At 41.4% G+C, this 19,071-nt stretch overlaps 1 protein-coding gene across 2 annotated transcripts; it reads right to left on the bottom strand.

The window, feature by feature from the left end:
• Positions 1-2,785: 2,785 nt before the first annotated feature.
• cnr2 (cannabinoid receptor 2) lies at positions 2,786-17,070 on the bottom strand. Of its 2 annotated transcripts, XM_041212115.1 has the most exons (3): positions 16,710-17,070; positions 16,232-16,341; positions 2,786-5,338 (listed from the first exon to the last, which is right to left on the bottom strand). In XM_041212115.1, exon 3 carries the CDS (start codon positions 5,184-5,186, stop codon positions 4,068-4,070), a length of 1,119 nt encoding a protein of 372 aa, XP_041068049.1. In that variant the 5' UTR covers positions 5,187-5,338; positions 16,232-16,341; positions 16,710-17,070; the 3' UTR covers positions 2,786-4,067. The 2 variants fall into 2 exon arrangements, with proteins under 2 accessions (XP_041068049.1, XP_041068050.1); XM_041212116.1 differs by lacking the exon at positions 16,232-16,341.
• Positions 17,071-19,071: the final 2,001 nt, after the last annotated feature.

Genomic DNA, 19,071 nt, shown 5'->3' with positions numbered 1-19,071 from the left:
CAAAATAACATGTATGATGTTTCTCAATCAAGTTAACATTTTGTCTCACCTCAGCAGGCTCTATAATCTTCTGTGTTAGCACAATGAGACCAAGAATATTATGCCACCTAAGTGGCAAAGTGATTCAACTTCCGCCAATATCTGAAGTAGGAGCAAGTCCCAAAGTATTTTTTTTCCTTTGCCTTCAGTCTTCCTTGGTCATAGTTTACTGCAAATGCTAGAACCCAGTTGGAAATTTGTGCATTTCCTTGTAATACTATTTGAGGTGTGGTTAAACTAGACAAGTATTGACACAAATCGGTGCATTGTTGTGCATTATATTATCTCTGGGTAATTTTGAAACATGTGTTAGAACTAACACAAACTCATAAATATACTCCTCCTTAATGTAATTTATTGTAGACCACCAGTTACTCCAAATAAATTTGAGATCCGTAAGTAATATCAGCATACCGATTACAATTTTTATTTGTGACACACATTTCATGCTTTATTTCCTAATTATAAGCATGTTGTGCTGATGGTCATAATATAGAGAATACTTTCATTAGCTTCCATAGAATTACATAAGAAATATGGAGCTTTAAATTATTCATCCTTGACTCGCTCCACTGAACTAATTTTATATGAAGTGCTATTTCATGGTATAACAAAGGAATAGTTCAAAATCATAATGAGATTTTCATGGTGCAGTGTCTCAGAATTAAGAAAAAGCTCTGCATAAAAACTTCAAGGGCAATTATCATATTGGCAGAATAATTTGCATGTCAGGTCTGTAAAATGTGAAATGATGCAAATGTTGGAGCAGCTGTATTGTATCTGCCTGTGATATATTTTGCTTTATTGAACATTTATTTAAACATTATAAGAGAACCACGTGACACTTGTTTTGGTATGAACCTTTCCAGAGTCAAAATGGCAATCTGTGCTTTCACAGAAACCCATTTCATAAATCTCATAATTTCTGGCTCAAAAGCAGCCTATGTAGATGCCTGCAAGCACATTAAGCCACAAGAGATGTGTGATTTCCAACAGACCAAAACAAGGCAAACATACAGGAAAGTAGGAAACATAAGCACAAAAAGACCAAACTAAACAATGGGCAGAATTTTCTGCCTACCGGGTGGGTGGGCCCAACCCAATCTCTGGTGGGTGGGGAGCTGATACCCTCCTGAGAAGCGGGCCCCATCGCCATTTTAAGTGGGCGCGCCAATTAAGGCCCACCCAGAGTGATGCCTGGTGGGAAGCGCTATGCGCATCCTGTGTGGGCGGGAGGGGATTCCCCAAATGCGAAAGCGCCCTCTTTCGCGCATGCACATGAAAGAGCGCATATCTTCCTGAGGCTAAGTGCCTCAGGGAGATCACTGATAGCTGTATCCACATTAACAATAGAAAAAAAAAATCCTTAACATGTCCCCCTCATGTGACAATGTCACACGAGATAGGACATGTTAATAAATTTCACAAAAGCTTTATTACACTTTTTTAAACCCTACATGAAACCTCATCCCGCTGGTTTCATGTTTTTTCTATTGTCCGCCGGGGCTCCTGGCCTGCCTGCCAACCTTAAAGTTGGATGGGCAGGTCCTTTAATTGTTTTAATGATCCTGTCAATGGCCTCAATTGGCCATTGACAGGTCGGCGGGCACACAGCTGATTTGGCTGTGCCCCCGCCTTCCTGAAAATTTTAAATGGGGCAGGATGACATTGGGGGTTTCCCCGACAGCATCCTGCGTCATTTTGTGCGTTGGCGAGTGGGCCCCGCCCCCTGCTCGCCGATGGCAAAATTCAACCCAATGTTTCAGAAATCTGAAGCATGAATTTTCAGCTTTTTATATTTGAGTATTATATTTGCAAAGTTGTGCAAGAAAAGAATAAAAATATAATTCAGTAACAAGTGTATGTTCTTTTGAGTGAATTCCAAAATGTGCAATAATGTTAAATGAATACTTTAAAATTATGAAAATTTTCTGACACAACTTTATGTGAACTTAGGAGACCAGTTTTACTGAACTTTGAAGTTCTCCGCAGATAGTGGGGTCCAGAAATTGTGTTTCAACACCTGTGCCAGGACCTCCACCAGGCTGTCAGCACCGTTAAGGATCCAGTCCAAATCCCAGGGAAAACGATATTTGCATAATAGAAGCAGATTCCCACACCATTTTATGGCATTATTGGAGTGCCTAAACCATTGAAGCTTTAGAATTTCAGAGTGTCGCCTTGTCACTGCATTAGAGTGGGTTTGGGGGCGAGAGGTGGTGGTGTAGGAGTGTTCTGTGGCTCAGTCAGACCACTACTTGACAATTAAAAGTTAATATGTCCTCATAACAAAATGTTGCTTTTCTATTGCCAATCAATCTTTGAGACATTGTAGGTTCCACATATAGCTGTTGTGCAATATGTATGCCTGCATTACACAGACAATTCTGTACCTAAAACAGACTGGAATTTCTGAAATCAGTTTAAAATGCTTTATAGTCAGTTAATAACAAGAAGGGAGTTCAAATGTATCAGGCAGCCACCACAGTTCTCTAAAGATGATTGAGATTACCATTGCAGGGAAACACCTAAGGATAGTTTGTTTAAAACAGTAGCTCTAAATGGGCAGTATTGCAGCAGTATCTATTATACAGTTCCATTGAAGTCAATGTATAATGGGCTATGAATCAATACAATATTGACTGTTTGTGCTACTGCCCAAAGCAAATTTCTGAGATTGTATCCTCAAAATGATGCAGCGAAGACTGCAGAGTGGCTCCATAGAAAACTGCAGACACAATCCATGTTGTATTATCTTGTCACACAATTATAGTTTAATGAATATATACAATTATAGAATGTCCATTATAAAGCATTCTTTTCCTTTTTATAAGTAACTATTTAGACAGAACATGACTTTAATTCCAATTGTCATCTGAACAAAATAATGCATTAATTGCCTCGAGTACACAAGTGAATTAGTTTAAACTCCATTACTACGTATTTTTCAGGCTGCAGGCAAAAATGGAGTTGGTGAACAATCTACAATGATGCAATTATTGCATTTTCATTTCATAATTTCCTTTAATATCACATGCTGAATGTCAATAATGAGGAAGGAAGTGCTGCTAATTCTTCCAGTAACCTCATTATGAATGGTAGGGAAAAGATAGCAAAGTGAGGTCCACTGCCTGTGATGACTTGATCTATCAATTGTACACATTATCTGGCCAATTGCCAGTAGAGACTGAAAATTCGATCATAAAAGTATCATTACTGCCAATAGACTGAACTATCCCAATTAATCAGGTATGTGCAGCAATCTATAGGGTGAAACCAGAGTCTTGGAAGCTAAGTTGTGAAATTTAACTTTTTTTTTCTCTTGCATCCGTCCTTAGACCAAAGAGCAAAGCTTCTAGTATTTACAAGAGTTAATATCCCTTCTCATAACATTACAAGTAATAGTGAAAAACCAAAGGGAATGTTTTGACATTGGCATTTGCCCTTCTTGCTTCAACATGGTGTTAATTTTGTCAACTGCAGGCAGATTGCTATTTTTAATGTGTGAACTATGATCCAAAAAAAAGTGGAATTTCCTCTTTTTGAACCTGTTGTCTCTCTCACCGGCGAGATGCATTTTCCAGGTGTTTTACCACAGTAACTTTGCAGAAAGACATCAACCTGTTGTCATTGTGCTACATATTGAAGGTCCATAGCAGAATTTATGAACTAGAGTCATTTATGGCAATGCATACAATTAGGAGTTGCTCACTTTTGGACTGTTAATGAATTTTACACTGAAATTAGGAGAGTTCATCTTTTCTTGCAGAAAAGCCAGCAAGCATGATGCTTGAATTCTGCATAGTGACCAAAATGAAATTATTCTATTTATCAGCAGATAGAAGTGCCTTCACTGAGTGTAATGGGACCACTCAGGGCCTGAGAGCGTATTCCTTTAAAATAAGTTCCCAGTAACAATATTCCCAATAAATGATATTAGCTCAACCGCTCATTTTCTTTCTAAGAGGTAATGTTTTGGCCTGAATGTTTTAATATCCAGGTGATCAATGATTTGATTCAGTTAGAAATCATTCTCTAGAATTGACAATGTTGCATTGCTCAGCTGATGAAGAGATGGTCGTAACTGTATTGTTTTTAAAGTGTCCATCTGACTCTGTGCTGCCCTCCACAGATGGTAACTGCCTCTTGTGCCTAGACAAGATATTTAATATTACAATACGCATATCTCTGCTTCTTAGGGCATAAACAATGGGATTCACTGTGGAATTTAACCAACACAACATGCAGACAAAAGCAAATACCTTTCTGGTGTCTTTGTCTACCTTGGCAAATAGATCATATATCATCAGAGTCAAGACTGGAGACCAACAAACAATCAGAATTACTAATATTAAGCCCAGTGTTTTGGCGAGTTTAATGTCCATACGTGTGTGCCCCATTTTTACTTGCCCTTTCCTTCCTTCTTTCTGTTTCTCCATGTAGACTGAATGAACATGGGCTTTCCATAGAATATGTATATAGGCATAAATTATTAAAATTAACAGGAAAGTTATTAACATAATCCAGCAAGCTAAATAGCTTTTATCTACCAGAGGAAATAACTCACAGCAATTACTAGTGAACTCAATGCAATTCCATCCCATCAAAGGAAGAAAAGCTATAAAAACAGCAACTGACCACGTGAATAGAATGCAGATCACTGCTTTTCTCCTTGTTAAAATTGTCCTGTATTCAGAAGGCTTATGAATGCATGCGTACCTGTCAATGGCAGTGAGCAGCAAACTGCCCACAGAAGCTGAGAAAGATGCAATGACACCTCCAAGTTTAAATAGGAAAATGTAATTTTCATCTTGGAGCCTGAAAACGTGGAAGCTGACAAAACTGTACATAAAATTAATGCTTGCACAGAGGTCGGCAGATGCAAGGCTAGTTATAAACAAATAAGATGGTCGATATCGAAGTTGTGGTGTAAATAATATGATGCATAAAACTAAAATGTTCCCCAAAACAGTAAATGGCCCCACTGTTAAACACAATGCAGCAATAGCTTTCTTTTGGCTTTCAGTAAGAATCATGAAACATTCCATATCCATGAAGTTATTGTCGCACGCCTTTTCAGTGGTTGCATCATGAGAAGTGGTTGTAGCTGCAGTTGAATTAAACAAAACTGAACTACTTTCATTCATTTTTAGAAGCAGAATGTCTTTAAAATGTTATTTCTCAAAGATCCTCTATTTTGAATCACGATTTAATTGGGTTAAGAACCATTAAAGATGGCTGTAAATGCTGAATTTTCAAAGTTTCTTAATCCCTTCAGTACCGACCACCCACTTTAGACCTAGGAAAAATAGAAAATAATTAAAATGGTAAAATATTTCAATTTGACAATTTTTCTAATGATCTCATGTTTGTAGTTATTGGGAATACATATTGGGTCAGCAGAATCTTTTCTATTGGTGTTTTGATATCCAGGACTCAGGAAAGTGAGAGAGTATCACCATTTTCATCCCCAGACACTTGTAATATTTCTGAGAAACCACTGACATCTGAGAATTCTGGCCCTTCGATGGCATTTATGTGTAGTTTTAAAATAGGCATTGGGTAAATTAGAAATGTCAAAAGAATGTGTCTGGTGTAAAAACTGAGCACATCTTATACAGCGATTTTTTTTTGTTGCCATTTTTACCATGATTCATGTGGTGAGTTTTTTTACACTTATTTTGAAAACAATGAACAATAATGTGACACCTGAAACTGCCATTTAATATATTACTTTGACTAGACCACCACATGGAAAACAAAGAGGAACAAAAAGATTTAACATGAAGAGAGGGTGAGCAGGACAGAGGTTTGCTATTAAGGCAAAGGAGTTTTGACAAGCAATAATTTAGGCTCCACTGAAGGCACCATAAATAATTTTCAATCACAGCTCTCTTGCTGCTGTAGCTATTGGTTCTGCAGATCCCTCTTCCTGTGCACGACTGTGTTACTATCTGCCTCTATCTTTCTCTGGAATGTCAAGGTACACATAAAGTATGAACAAATTTAATATGTAAAATAATTGATTTAGGTGTGCTGACTAATAATTGATTAACTGGTGTTTTCAGATATCATCTACCAGAAGAACCATACTACTAAAGGCTACACAGTAACATTACAGACACAAGACAATTCCAGAGCAAGGTGTTTTTGATATTGAAGAACTGCCTTTTAAGAAGTATTTTCTCATTTCCTGCTTAGATGATGTGTAATGCAACAATATAACATACTGACAATGAATGATCAGAATTGGAAATATCTCAGAAATGAAAATAAATCTAATGGATGAAATGTAATTCAGGTAAATGAAACCACCTAAGTTTCATAAATATATTTACAAAGTAGCTTTTGTTAAATCCCCCCTTGCCCCCAGGAATATGAATAAAACAAGTCCTATTTCAGGGGCTGACTATTGTTTGGCTTATCTTAGGGACCAGTCAGCTTGCTCAGAAGCACCACTCACAACACTCTTATTTTTTAAGTGATGGACATACAGTTTTCATCCTAAATGTTTTTGTGAGCATTCCTGTATTTTTCATTGTTTTCTAGAGAGTTCCAGTTTGTGCGGTAAAGTTGTGGTATTTATACTTCTTTGTGACTCCATTACTGCAACTTCACATGAACACTTTCATCTTACATTGTTGGGCAATCCCAACATGGGATAAATATGTTTATATCATATAATAGAACGCAAATATTTTCGACATTCCTGGCACTGCTCTCATTGAAGTTTCATAAATTTAAACATCACTTATATTGCAAAAGCAATAACCACAGTTAACAGCACAAAATTTGAAATATATATATGATAAACAGAATGCTAAAGGGGTGGGGTGGGAGGGTTGTTATAAAGTGCAGAAGATCCTTATTTAAATACTTATGTTCCAAATGAACTATTGGATCAACCTCATCATGAAAATATTTTACCTTCTCATTCCCAAAGTTTTTCTTGTATATTTCGAAGTGGGACTTTCCCCCCATGTGTATTGAACAAGCAAAACAGTTCACAGATCAATCAATTACAGATAATAACGATTGAATTGAGACAAGCTCATAATTCTGACATTTTCTTTCTGCTTGATTTAAACAACTAATTTAAATAAACCAAGAAATAGTGTTTGGGTAATATAATCCTCAGGTTGAAAATACTAAGGGATTTAAGAAGAAAGGAAAGACTGAGTGTATCAAAGAGTTGAGAAAAAAAATGGGTGAATCATTCCAGCCCCAAGGAGGCGGGACCAAGAGTAAAATTTGAAGACAGCACAACAGGTCAGCTCTGTAATGCATTCCTGTCTTTGAGCAATGTTGCCTGAGGATGAGTCATTATGGCACTGGCTACCACCCAGCAGTGGTGGGTAGTCATTAGGCCACTTTAGGGTCTAATTGAGGTCAAGATGCTGTCACGGCTGAGACCCTCCCAATGTCGGATGGCTGAAACCCGGTGGATTCCTGGAGGCAGCCTCCCACCGGCAGCCTGGGGCAGGGGGCAGGTGGGGGTAAGGGGGAAGAGGCCAAAGGTGCTTTCTCTCAGCAACGCCACCGCCACAAGTAGTCCTCTGCAGGGGTCAATCCTTCACAATCATAGCTTGACATCTGTGGCTATTAATTTTTTAAACTTGTGGAGAGAACCTCCATCTTGATACACCTTCACTGTCCCCTAGGTACATCAACAGTGCCCAATTCTCCCAGCTGTCCACTGCTTCAGGCCCTCTGATTGAGCCTCCTACCTCGGGAACAGGCCCATCATTTTTAATTGGACTGCAGACATGGAGGCAGCTTTTTAACTGACTGCCTCCCATAGGATTGCAACACCATGCAGCCAGCTGAGGTCATTACGGTTAGGGCCCACTTTCTCTCCCGACAGCAAAAGTAAGATCCTGCTCAATGGATTACAGTAGAAATTAGTAAAGTTAATTTTCTCTTGATCACAGTGGAATATGGGGAAAAAGAAAATAGGGTATGACCAATCGAGCTTAGTAGGAATAAGTAAAGAGACATCAGAGACACTGTCCATAGTACTTTGACTAAATTAAACAAAAATGTGAGAAATGAAAGAAAACAAGGCAAGAATATTGTTTTTGTATCCTGCCCAAGTGTATGAGACATGCTGGAAGAGGCTTCCCAGATATGTGAGCAGATCAATGTTGGCAGTGAATTTGGGTTCAATCAAGAGAAAGAAGAAAATAGCTTCTTGAAACAACATTAGTAGTATTACAACTGTTAATAGCTATCTACATAACTATAGAGACCATCACTATAATATTTGGTTAATGATTTAATTCCTAGTTCTGAGTTGAGTTTTAGGACTTTCTGTATAATGAGCTACAATCCAAAGGCTGGAACCATATTCACCCAAGATCTCCAGGAAATGTAAGATGGCAGGCTCCATAGATAAATGATAAAACTGAATTAAAGCTTCATGAAGTACTGAGTGGATTGGGTGGCACATTGTCAATTCATCTCCAAGAGTCTAGACTGATAAAGTCTCCAACTCTAAATGCCTGATGTGAAATCAGTAAGGGTACTCCATGATTCCATACCACAACTATCTTCATAATTCAGAAAAAATAATATTAAGGAGTAGATTTTCCTCCATAGCAAAAAAATCAACTTGAGGATAAATCAGGGAAACCGTTTTTAGTACAGGTTGGTTAGCATGCTATTTCCAGTGCTTTCTGATTTATTTCCTATTTCCAACATTTTCATTTTTCTTTTATCCCTAACATTCTGATGTACAGTATTCTGACCTCTTACCATAACATGGAAAATGTACAGCTCTGTTAGTAATAGAGAAACAATATTGCCTTTCAGTGGCACAATCTGTGCTACAATGTGGTTTCTGTCCTTTTTCTCGATAGTTGTAGAGAATTCCTCATGCTACAGTTAATCTACAGAGAATTCAGAAATTCTGGCTGCATTTTCCAAATATATTCTCATCATCTTTCATAGCCTTCTACAGAATGGCTTTTTAGATTGAAAACACACTGTAGATCTTGAAAAATAATTATAATTCTAGAAGGAATTTCTTCAATGTAAAGGATGAGTGATATCTGAAATAATTTGGCAGACACATGGGCATAGACACTTGGGTCACTTAAGCAGGGACACTAACACACAGGCGATGTTACTGTATTAATAATTCAGAGAATGCAACTTCAAATCCCAGTATGAGCAGTTTGAGAATTTGAATTCAGTTTAAAAATAATCTGGAAATATAAATCTATTAGCAATAAAGAGTGATGGGAGTGTTCTAAAAATCTAACAGGTTCACACATATCCTTTAGTAAAGAGAGCCTGCTGTTCATACCTAGTCTGGTTTAAACATGACAGTCCAACATCGACATGATATATTCTTAATTTCCATCTGAAGTGACCTAGAAAAGTACTCTGCTGTATCAAAATGTAGAAAGAAGAAGAAGAAAAATTACAGATGGACTACTCAGCTGAGCCCTACACATTGAATCAGGACATGACACAGATGTACCCAACCTAATCCAGCCTGTAAGGTTCACTAATACCTGGAGACTGCTGTCAAAGTTGGAAGAACTGTCCCATAGACTCGTGATCATAATCATAGAATCATGCCTATCGTTCAGTGTCATAGTCTCCTCCAACACTGTCCTGTGTATGTTTTGTCCCACCAGCAGGCCAGACTGACCAGAGGTGGGGAACAGTGGTATATAGGTGGGAGGAAGTGATCCGGGAGTCCTCAATATTGACTCAGGACCCAATGAAGTTGCATGGCTTCAGGTCAAACCTGAGCAAGGATTATCACCTCCCGCCTTCTCTCAGTTGATGAATCAGTTATTTTTTCATGTTGAACACCACTTGAGGAAACAATGACCTAGGATGTATTCGAAGTTGGGAAACCTCAATGTCCATCTCCAAGATTGGCTTGGTAGTGCCACCACTGATGCAATTGGCCAAGTTCTGAAGGATAGCTGCCAGATTGGGCTTGCAGCTAGTCGGGAGAAATCCAACAGAAGGGAATATCCTACCTCTTCACCAATTTATCTATTGCTGAAGTAGCATTCCATGGTAGTATCAGTAGGGGGAACCTCCTGGAATTCAAAAACAGAAATACCTGAAAAATCTCAGCAGGTCTGGCAGCATCGGTGGAGAAGAGCACAGTTGACGTTTTGCGTCCTCATGACCCTTCAACAGAACTAAGTAAAAATAGGAAAGGGGTGAAATATAAGCTGGTTTAAGAGGGGGGAGGGGGGCTGGGTGGTGTTGGGACAAGAAGAGCTAGGTAAAGGGCCAGTGATAGGTGGAGATAACCAAAAGATGTCACAGACAAAAAGACAAAGAGATGTTGAAAGTGGTGATATTATCTAAAGGAATGTGCTAATTAAGGGTAGAAAGCAGGACAAACAAGGTACAGATCGCTCTAGTGGCGGTTTCCTCTACATTGGAGAGACCAAACACAGACTGGGTGACTGCTTTGCAGAATACCTTCGGTCTGTCTGCAAGCATTACCCAGACCTCCCTGTTGCTTGCCATTTCAACACTCCACCCTGCTCTCATGCCCACATATCCGTCCTTGGCTTGCTGCATTGTTCCAGTGAAGCTCAACGCAAACTGGAGGAACAGCACCTCATCTTCCTACTAAGCACTTTACAGCCTTCCGGACTGAGTATTGAGTTGAACAATTTTAGATCATGAACTCTCTCCTCCATCCCCACCCTCTTTCTGTTTTTTCCCCTCCTTTTTGTTTTTTCCAATAATTTATATAGATTTTTCTTTTCCCACCTATTTCCATTATTTTTAAATATATTTCCATCCATTGTTTTATCTCTACCTTTTAGCCTTTTTAGTATTCCTTCACCCCACCCCACCCCCAATAGAGTGATCTGTACCTTGTTTGTCCTGCTTTCTACCCTTAATTAGCACATTCCTTTAGATAATATCACCACTTTCAACACCTCTTTGTCTTTTTGTCTGTGACATCTTTTGGTTATCTCCACCTATCACTGGCCCTTTACCTAGCTCTTCTTGTCCCAACACACACCCCCCCACCCCCCTGCCCCTTAAACCAGCTTATATTTCACCCCTTTCCTATTTTTACTTAGTTCTGTTGAAGGGTCATGAGGATTCGAAACATCAACTGTGCTCTTCTCCACCAATACTGCCAGACCTGCTGAGTTTTTCCAGATATTTCTATTTTTGTTTTTGTTTTGGATTTCCAGCATCCGCAGTTCTTTGCTTTTATCTCCTGGAGTTCAAGTTCTAACTTCATGCTGAGGATTCTGTCATCAGGCACTACCACTGTGCTAAGTATGATGTATTGAGAATAAATCTCAAAACTGGGCATCCACAGGGTATTTTGGCCATTAGCAGCAGCAAAATTATATATCACCATAACCTGTAGACTCATGGGACTGCATTTTACAGAGGAGGGGATGGTGGGCTGCTCGCTGCTGGAAGGAAAGTTAGCCAGAAGTTGATACCACCTGTCCTGCAGCCAATACTTGCTGGGCTGGGCTCAATTGGTTGGGAATCAGTGGGAGGAAGTCCTGCCCTCGGGGCTGCCAGCTAATCTGATTGGCTGGCAGTGCCAAAGCTTAGTGGTGGATGTGCTGGGACTGCAGGAAGGAGGATGAAGATAATCATGGCTGACTCAGAAAGGGGGTTTCGGGATGGAGAGGGATCCTAGAGGCCAGGGAGGGGGAAGAGGGGGTGGAGGCTGAGTAGGTAGTGGAGGAGAGGAGAACATCTGGCGGGGATGCCCCCGATGCACACAGGGCACCACACACTCCCCCCCCCCGGCCCTTTTCATGTAGGCCATAATAAACAGCTTGCCCACTCCTGCCCACCTGCCCATGCCAGCCGTATTATGTCTTGGGCAGCATACTATACAAATCAATATAATTGACCTTTAATTATTTATTACATATGGAGGGTGGGCTGCCAATTTCAGTACCCACCCAGCTAGCATTTTATGTGGGAAGCTCAGGGATGGGCAGGAAGGTGATGGGCTAGCTACCCAACCTACCTTACCTGCCCTCTGCTGAAAACACACCCAGCGAGGGCAAATAAAATCCAGCCCATGGTTTGGCATATCCCTTACTCCTCTAGCACAATCAAACCAGATGATTAACCCTGTTTCAATGAGGAGTGGAGAAGAGCATACCAGGAGCACCAGCAAGAGCATCCGAAAATTACTTATTAACTGAGCTACATACCTGCTAAACAGTGAAAACAGCTTACAAAGATAGAGCTAAGTCATCCTACTACCAATGGATCATGTCAAAGCTCTGCAGTCCTGCGTATTCAGTCATAAAAAGTGGTTGACGATTAAATGTCTAATGAGCGGAGGAGTCCCCATCAATATCCATTCTTATTCTCAACAATGGTGAGTCCAGCATGTGAGTTCAAAAGACAAGGCTGAAGCGTTTGCAAACATATTCAGCCAGAAGTGCAAAGTAGTGATCCTTCTCAGTCCCTTCCTGAGGTCTACACCATCACAGATGCCAATGTTCAGGAAATTTGATTCACTCCACATGACATCCAGAAACTGAGCACACTGTACACTACAAAGGCAACAGGCTTCAACAATATTCCAGCTGGAGTGCTGAAAATCTATGCTCCAGAACTAGCCACACCTCTAGCCAAGCTGTTTCAGTACAGCTCTAACGCTGTCATTCACTTGACAATGTGGAAAATTGCCCTGTCCCTGCTCACAAAAAGCAGAAAAAATCCAACCCAGCCTTTTAACCCATTCCCAATCATCAGCTAAGTGATGGAAGGAGTCTCAATAATGTTACCAAATGGCACTTACTCATCAATAACCTGTCACCGATGCTTGGTTTGGGTCCTGCCAGCACTCACTAGTTCCAGATCTCATTATAGCCCAGTTTAGACAGGGATATGATAGCTTAATTCTGGAGGTAGGGTGAGAGTGACTGCTCTTGACATCAGGGCAACATTTGACAGAATGTGGCACCAAGAGCCTGGATTAAAAAGGTCAATGGTGATCAGGGAAAAACTCTCCCATGGCTTGTGTCATACCTGAAATAAAGATATTTGATTGTGGGAGGGCAATTTCAGCCCCAGGGCATTCTAGACTAACAATCTTCAGCTGCTTCATCAATGACATTCCCCCCATCTTATAGCTGGATGTGAGGCTGTTTGTCAATGATTGCACAGTGTTTGGCTCCTTTTGGAATTCCTCAGATAATGAGACAGTGCAGCAATACCTGGAAAACATCCAGGCTTGAGTTGGTAAATGGCAATTAACATTCACACCACACAAGTGCCAGATAACTACCATCACCAACAAGAGGGAGAGCCTACCTATGTCCACTTGAGATTCAATGGCATCACCATTACTGAGTCCACAAATTCAACAGTCTGGGAATCACCATTAACCAGAAACTCAACTGTGCCAGCCACATAATTGCTATAACTAATACAGCAGAGCAGAGGATGGGTATACTGTGGTGAGTGGTTCACCTCTGCAAAGTCTCTCTGCTACCTACAAGGCAGAAGTCAGGAGTGTGATAAAATAATCTCCATTTACCTGAATGGATGCATATGCGACAACACTCAAGAATCTCAGCACCATCCAAATAAAAAAGCAGTCCACTTAATCCGCACCTCATCAATTAGCTTATACATTTACCATTCCACTACTGGCATACCATAGCTGCTATCAATAGCACTGCAGCATCTCACCAAGGTTTCTTCAGCAAAACCTCCCAGTCCCATGACCTCCACTACTTAGAAGCACAAGGTCAGCAGGTGCCTGGAAACACATCACCAGAGTTTTCCTCCAAATCTCACCATCCTGACTTGGATGTATAACACTGTTTCTTCTTTGTTGCTGGGTCAAATCATGGAACACCCTACCTAACAGTAATGAGGGAGCACCTTCATCACATGAGTTGCAGTAGTTCAAGTAACAGGCTCAATGCCACCTTCTGAAGTGATTAGTTATTACCCATTAGTGATGGGTAATAAATGCCACCTTGCCAGCAATGCTGCATCCTGAGAATAAATTTTAAATATAATTATTTTGTGTATTTTTCTTCTAGTATGATTGTACTTTTACATGAAGAGGGTATTATTGACTGCTAATGTATGAGTTGTCAGCTCTTATAAATCACAACCTCCACTTAGTTCAAAGCAGTGAAGGCTCATTTATGTGGGTCTGAAGAAGCTCAAATTTGACCTGTAAAACACACTAAAACTTTACATGCTTTTGCCATGATGAAAATAGCATCATAATGTGAGCATGCTGAAACTGGGACAGGCTCAATGTAGCCAGCAACAATGATGGCAACCACTATGACAACCATTTGCAGTCAAATGACATGTTTAGAACCCAAAATCCTGACAGTGCTCTCCAGTGTTGAACCCACCAGGCTGCTAGAAATTAAGGCACTTGTCTGCCATCCAATGACGTGCCTGTGCCAGACAGAGCTCTTCTGTCATTTCTTCAGAGCCTTAACCAAAGGAGCATGATTAGAACTTTAACAAGAAAACTTCCACATCTTCAAGTGCCCCTCTGGAGGCTGATTTTCTCATCTTATGGAAGTATGTCGAGTCCCGTATGGACTACCAAAATGGGAACTCCCAGCATTTGGGGTCTAGCCTCCCCTGCCTTGGAGAAGGTGAACAGCAAACACCGGCAAAGCAAGAAATCCCAAGTGTGATCAGCACCCAGGATCCGAACCATTGGGCTGCCGCTGATGATGGCAGGAGTCTCAAATAAATCTGGCATCTTAATGTAGCAAAAAAAAATAGACTCCTGAGATACTTTATAGAGGAATATGGGGGGAAATCCTGTAAAATCTCCTGTCCCAGCCATTGTCTGCAACATGAAATTGCATCATGACCAGTTCATCTGCTGAACTGACCTCCCAAGCACACAGTGAGACCAGAACATAGCCACAGATTAAATATGGGAGAATGTTACAAGGAGATTGTTTTAGCATTTCTTTCCTTATCAAGACTGCACAAGATTCTCAAGGTAATGCCTTCACTTGTCCATCTTCTTGCTCCAGTTCAAACTCGCCTGGGATAAGTGAACCTTTCCTATCACCGTGTCACAACCGGCCAACCAGACGTAGTCTGCAGATTGTGAGCAAACACACAGGAACTGGCCTCTGGTTCCTTTTTAACACAGTCAGAATCATGTCCCAGCGCCAAAGTCGGGATGCTACAAAGTAATGCTGAAATTGAATTGCCATTTTGCTTATTAGCTTTCGTGATTTGTAATTTCAAGGCGCCCTCCTTTCATTTGAATCAGCACTCTAAATTTCGTCCAAGGATGAATTAAAATCTCGCCCTTACCATTAATTTTATTAATTTATTCATTTTAAAATCAGCTAGGGAGTCAGGACATGAGTCGGCAGGAGTTACTCATTCTCCTCATGAAACGCATTTGTTCTGAATATTTCTGCCCAGTAATTTTTGTCAGTTCTAAAAGGGCGTTGTCACTCGGGAATACACTGGACAAAGTCTTTTGTGTTTGTACACATACGAGATGATAGTATTGTTTGCATTCAAATAACCTCATTCCATTGGGGAAAAGTAGTGCGTTTTTTCAGCGTCTCTTTATCATGCTAATGTATGTCATATTCAAAAGTTCTTTTGAATCCTCTCGGTGATTCCCTCTTTAAACTGTGCTGTTTCAAGCTGTATTGATATCTAACCTGCCGACAACTGCGTCGCTATCTACACCATAGGTTGCCTGCACAATTACACTAAGCGAGCTCCATCACCCTGTTTAAGCTGTCGGGTTGTATTATTCACAAGAAATACAATGCTCAGTAAACTACTAGTCTGTTCTCGGCAAGATTGTGTCTATGAACAGCTGGAGTGTGGGACTAAAGCACACAGCTCTTCCAAAGAGCCAGCACAGACGCGACGGGTCGGATGGCCTCCTTCTGTGTCCTGAGATCCGATCAGTTTTCCACATTCTCAAACCTACAGCATTTTCCACTTTCAGCTACATCTCCATCTCCAATTCCGTCGCCTTCCCACCAACATCAAGAAATGAAAATTCGCAAATGGTGTGAAAATTGCAAGGAAAAAAAAAACTGACAAAAATATTCATTCCTCCGGCTGACCATTTTGATTTCGGACATTCCTAAAGCCAGACTTGCTCTCCCACTGGAATGCAATCTGTCCCAGGAAGCTGAACGCAAGACTGAAACGCTTTCCCTAATGGTGGGAACCTCCTTACCTGAAGCACCTGGATTGGAACTCCTGCTTTGAAATGAAGCTGGGATTCAGCCCCCCGGAGCCGTGACCTGCAGGAATCGTCTTCTTCACATCTGACCATCGGCTAGACTCCTACACAAGTGAAAGGAGAGTCAACTCCTCAACTTTAGGATATTGCTACAACCTGCGCGGTGGAGATACATGATCTACCAAAGCACAAGAATTAATGTCGGGAATTAAAACTGCCCCTCCAATTCCACATGTCAATCGTAAATTATTGTTCCCCCCACCCCCCACCATCCCTTACATGATCCTGCGCAGTAACTAAATCTGCCCCGCTGTACAAGCGGAAAGTATTCCTGGTTAGCGTATCTTCTTCAATTTTATATGTAAGCACAACGCCAGATTATAACTTATATGAGACTAAATATCTATTTACAAGAGCAGGTCAAAGCTAGGACAGTTCCAGGTGGAAAGTTATAATCATGGATATTTATTACCTTAATTCAGCCCGGGGTACTCCGAGACACTTGCAAGTAGTGGGTCTCCTTTTATTCCGTTCCCGTTGTTTGGGGTAGACGGATCACTCCCTGAAGACCATGAAATCGCTTCCTGGCGAACAGTTGTATATCACAGAATCCTGATCTCCTTCAGGGTGCTCCTCAGCCGCCCTGTCGCCGCTGTGTTTTACCTGGTCATCTGTCACCACTCGCCTGTTCTGTTTCTCTTGGAGTGTTTCATCACATGTCACAGATCCTGTTGATTCACACTTCCTCGGTCACTGGCTCTCCCACTGCCCCTGGCTCTCACACTGCCCCTGGCTCTCACACTGTTCCCCCGCTTCCGCAAGCGCGCAACCGGACCTCGCCCTTCATATCACGCAAGATTAAAGAGCTTGCCAAGAAGTTCCATGACAACATTTAATAAGCCGCTTTCCAAGTACCACGTATGGAGCAGTTCCTCCTTCTCCCGGACTTCACACGCAAGAATCTGCAAGGAAAGCCTGGTGCGATATTGTTTCCATCGATGATTTAACCACCCTAGATAGAGGCAGCCTGAGTTCATGAACTAACATATCAGCGAGACCCCGATCGTGGTGGTGATGGCCGTGGGGGGCGGTTCTGGGATTCAGAACTCACAGGCTGGAGTCAGTTTTGCTACTCTTAGAGACGGTTTAAAAAATGCAGCTGGAATTTACACTCTCTGGAAAGCTACATATAGAATAACCGATATCTGAGAGGGAGGGAGTTACAAGCGGATAATTTCAATGAGGGATTTAGTTGATGTGAGGAGCAGGAAAAAAGCCTGGGATAGTTTGTGGCCATCAACTGTAACTCCAGGCGGTGTTTTAATCACCCCATGGTGTTTATCTTATAAGGCATTACATGTAATGTAAATGTGCTTTTTTGACCTATCAAGTACCCTAATTCTTTTGCCGTGGTAGGCCTGTGAATCTGCCAGTAGCAGTTATGGAGTGTCCACCAGAACGACAGGTACGACATGAAAACAAATTGGTGGATGAGATGTGCCGCAGTTTTTTTCAGACAAGTACTGAGGAATAGAACAGATACAATCACATTAGAAAAAGTAAGGTTTATAGAGAGCAGAAACGAATGTGGAAATGCTCCACCAAAAGTCAACACCGTTGGTAATCTTTTCATGACATTTTGTTGTATCCTTTCAAAGGATGTGGGCTTCACCAGCTGGGCCAGCACTGACTATTCATCCCTAGTTGACCTTGAGAAGGTGGTAATGAGCTGCCTTCTTGAACCACAGCAGTCCCTATGGTGTAGGTACACCCGCAGTGCTGTTAGGAAGGGAGTTCTAGGATTTTTGACCCAGTGACAGTGAAGGAACGGCGATATATTTCCAAGTCAGGAGGGTGAGTGGCTTGGAGGGAAACTTGCAGGTGGCGCTTTTCCCATGTCTCTGCTGCCCTTGTCCTTCTAGGTTGTAGAGCTCTCAAGTTTGGAAGGTGCTGTTGAAGGAACCTTGGTTCAGTGCATCTTGTGGATGCTACACACTGCTGCACTGAGCATCGGTAGTGGAGGGCATGAATGTTTGTGGATGTGGTGCCGATCAAGTGGACTGCTTTGTCCTGGACGGTGTGAAGCTTCTTGAGTGTTGTTGGAGCTGCGCTCATCCAGGCAAGTGGAGAGTATTCCATCATACTCCTGACTTATGCCTTGTAGATGGTGGACAGGCTTTGGGGAGTCAGGAGGTGAGTTACTTGCCAAAGAATTCCCAGCTTCTGACAGCTTTTTAAAAAGTTGTTCATGGGATGTGGGTGTTGCTGGCTAGGCCAGCATTTATTGCCCATCCCTAATTACCTTTGAGAAGGTGGTGGGAGATGCCTTCTTAAATCACTGCATTCCATATGGTGTGGGTACACCCACAGTGCTGTAGAAAGGGAGTTTCAGGATTTTGACCCAGCAACAGTGAAGGTACAGTGATATAGTTCTGAGTCAGGATGGTATGACTTGGAGGGGAGTTGCAGATGGTGGCCTTCCAGTGCATCTGCTGCCCTTGTTCTTCTAGCTGGTAGAGGTCACAGGTTTGGAAGCTGTTGTCAAAGGAGCTGTTGTGATTTGCTGCAGTGCATCTTGTGGATGGTACGCATTGCTGCCACTCTGTGTTGGTGGTGAAGGCAGTGAATATTTAAGGCAGTGGAAGGCATGCCAATCAAGTGAGCTGCTTTGCCCTGGATTCTTGAATGTTGATGGAGCTGCACTCATTCAGGCAAGTGGAGAGCATTCCATCAGACTCCTAACTTGTGCCTTGTAGATGGTGGACAGTTTCTATAGATATTTAAATAAGAAAAGAGTTAACAGAGTGAGCCTTATAGAAAGTGCATCTGGGAAA

This window comes from Carcharodon carcharias, chromosome 19 (assembly GCF_017639515.1).
Source record: "Carcharodon carcharias isolate sCarCar2 chromosome 19, sCarCar2.pri, whole genome shotgun sequence".
NCBI classification, from domain to species: Eukaryota; Metazoa; Chordata; class Chondrichthyes; order Lamniformes; family Lamnidae; genus Carcharodon; species Carcharodon carcharias.
This window is presented reverse-complemented; position numbering and strand designations above follow the sequence as displayed.

Coding starts and splice junctions, on each gene's coding strand:
- cnr2 (XM_041212115.1), bottom strand. CDS start 5,186: ATGAATGAAAGTAGTTCAGTTTTGTTTAATTCAACTGCAGCTACAACC.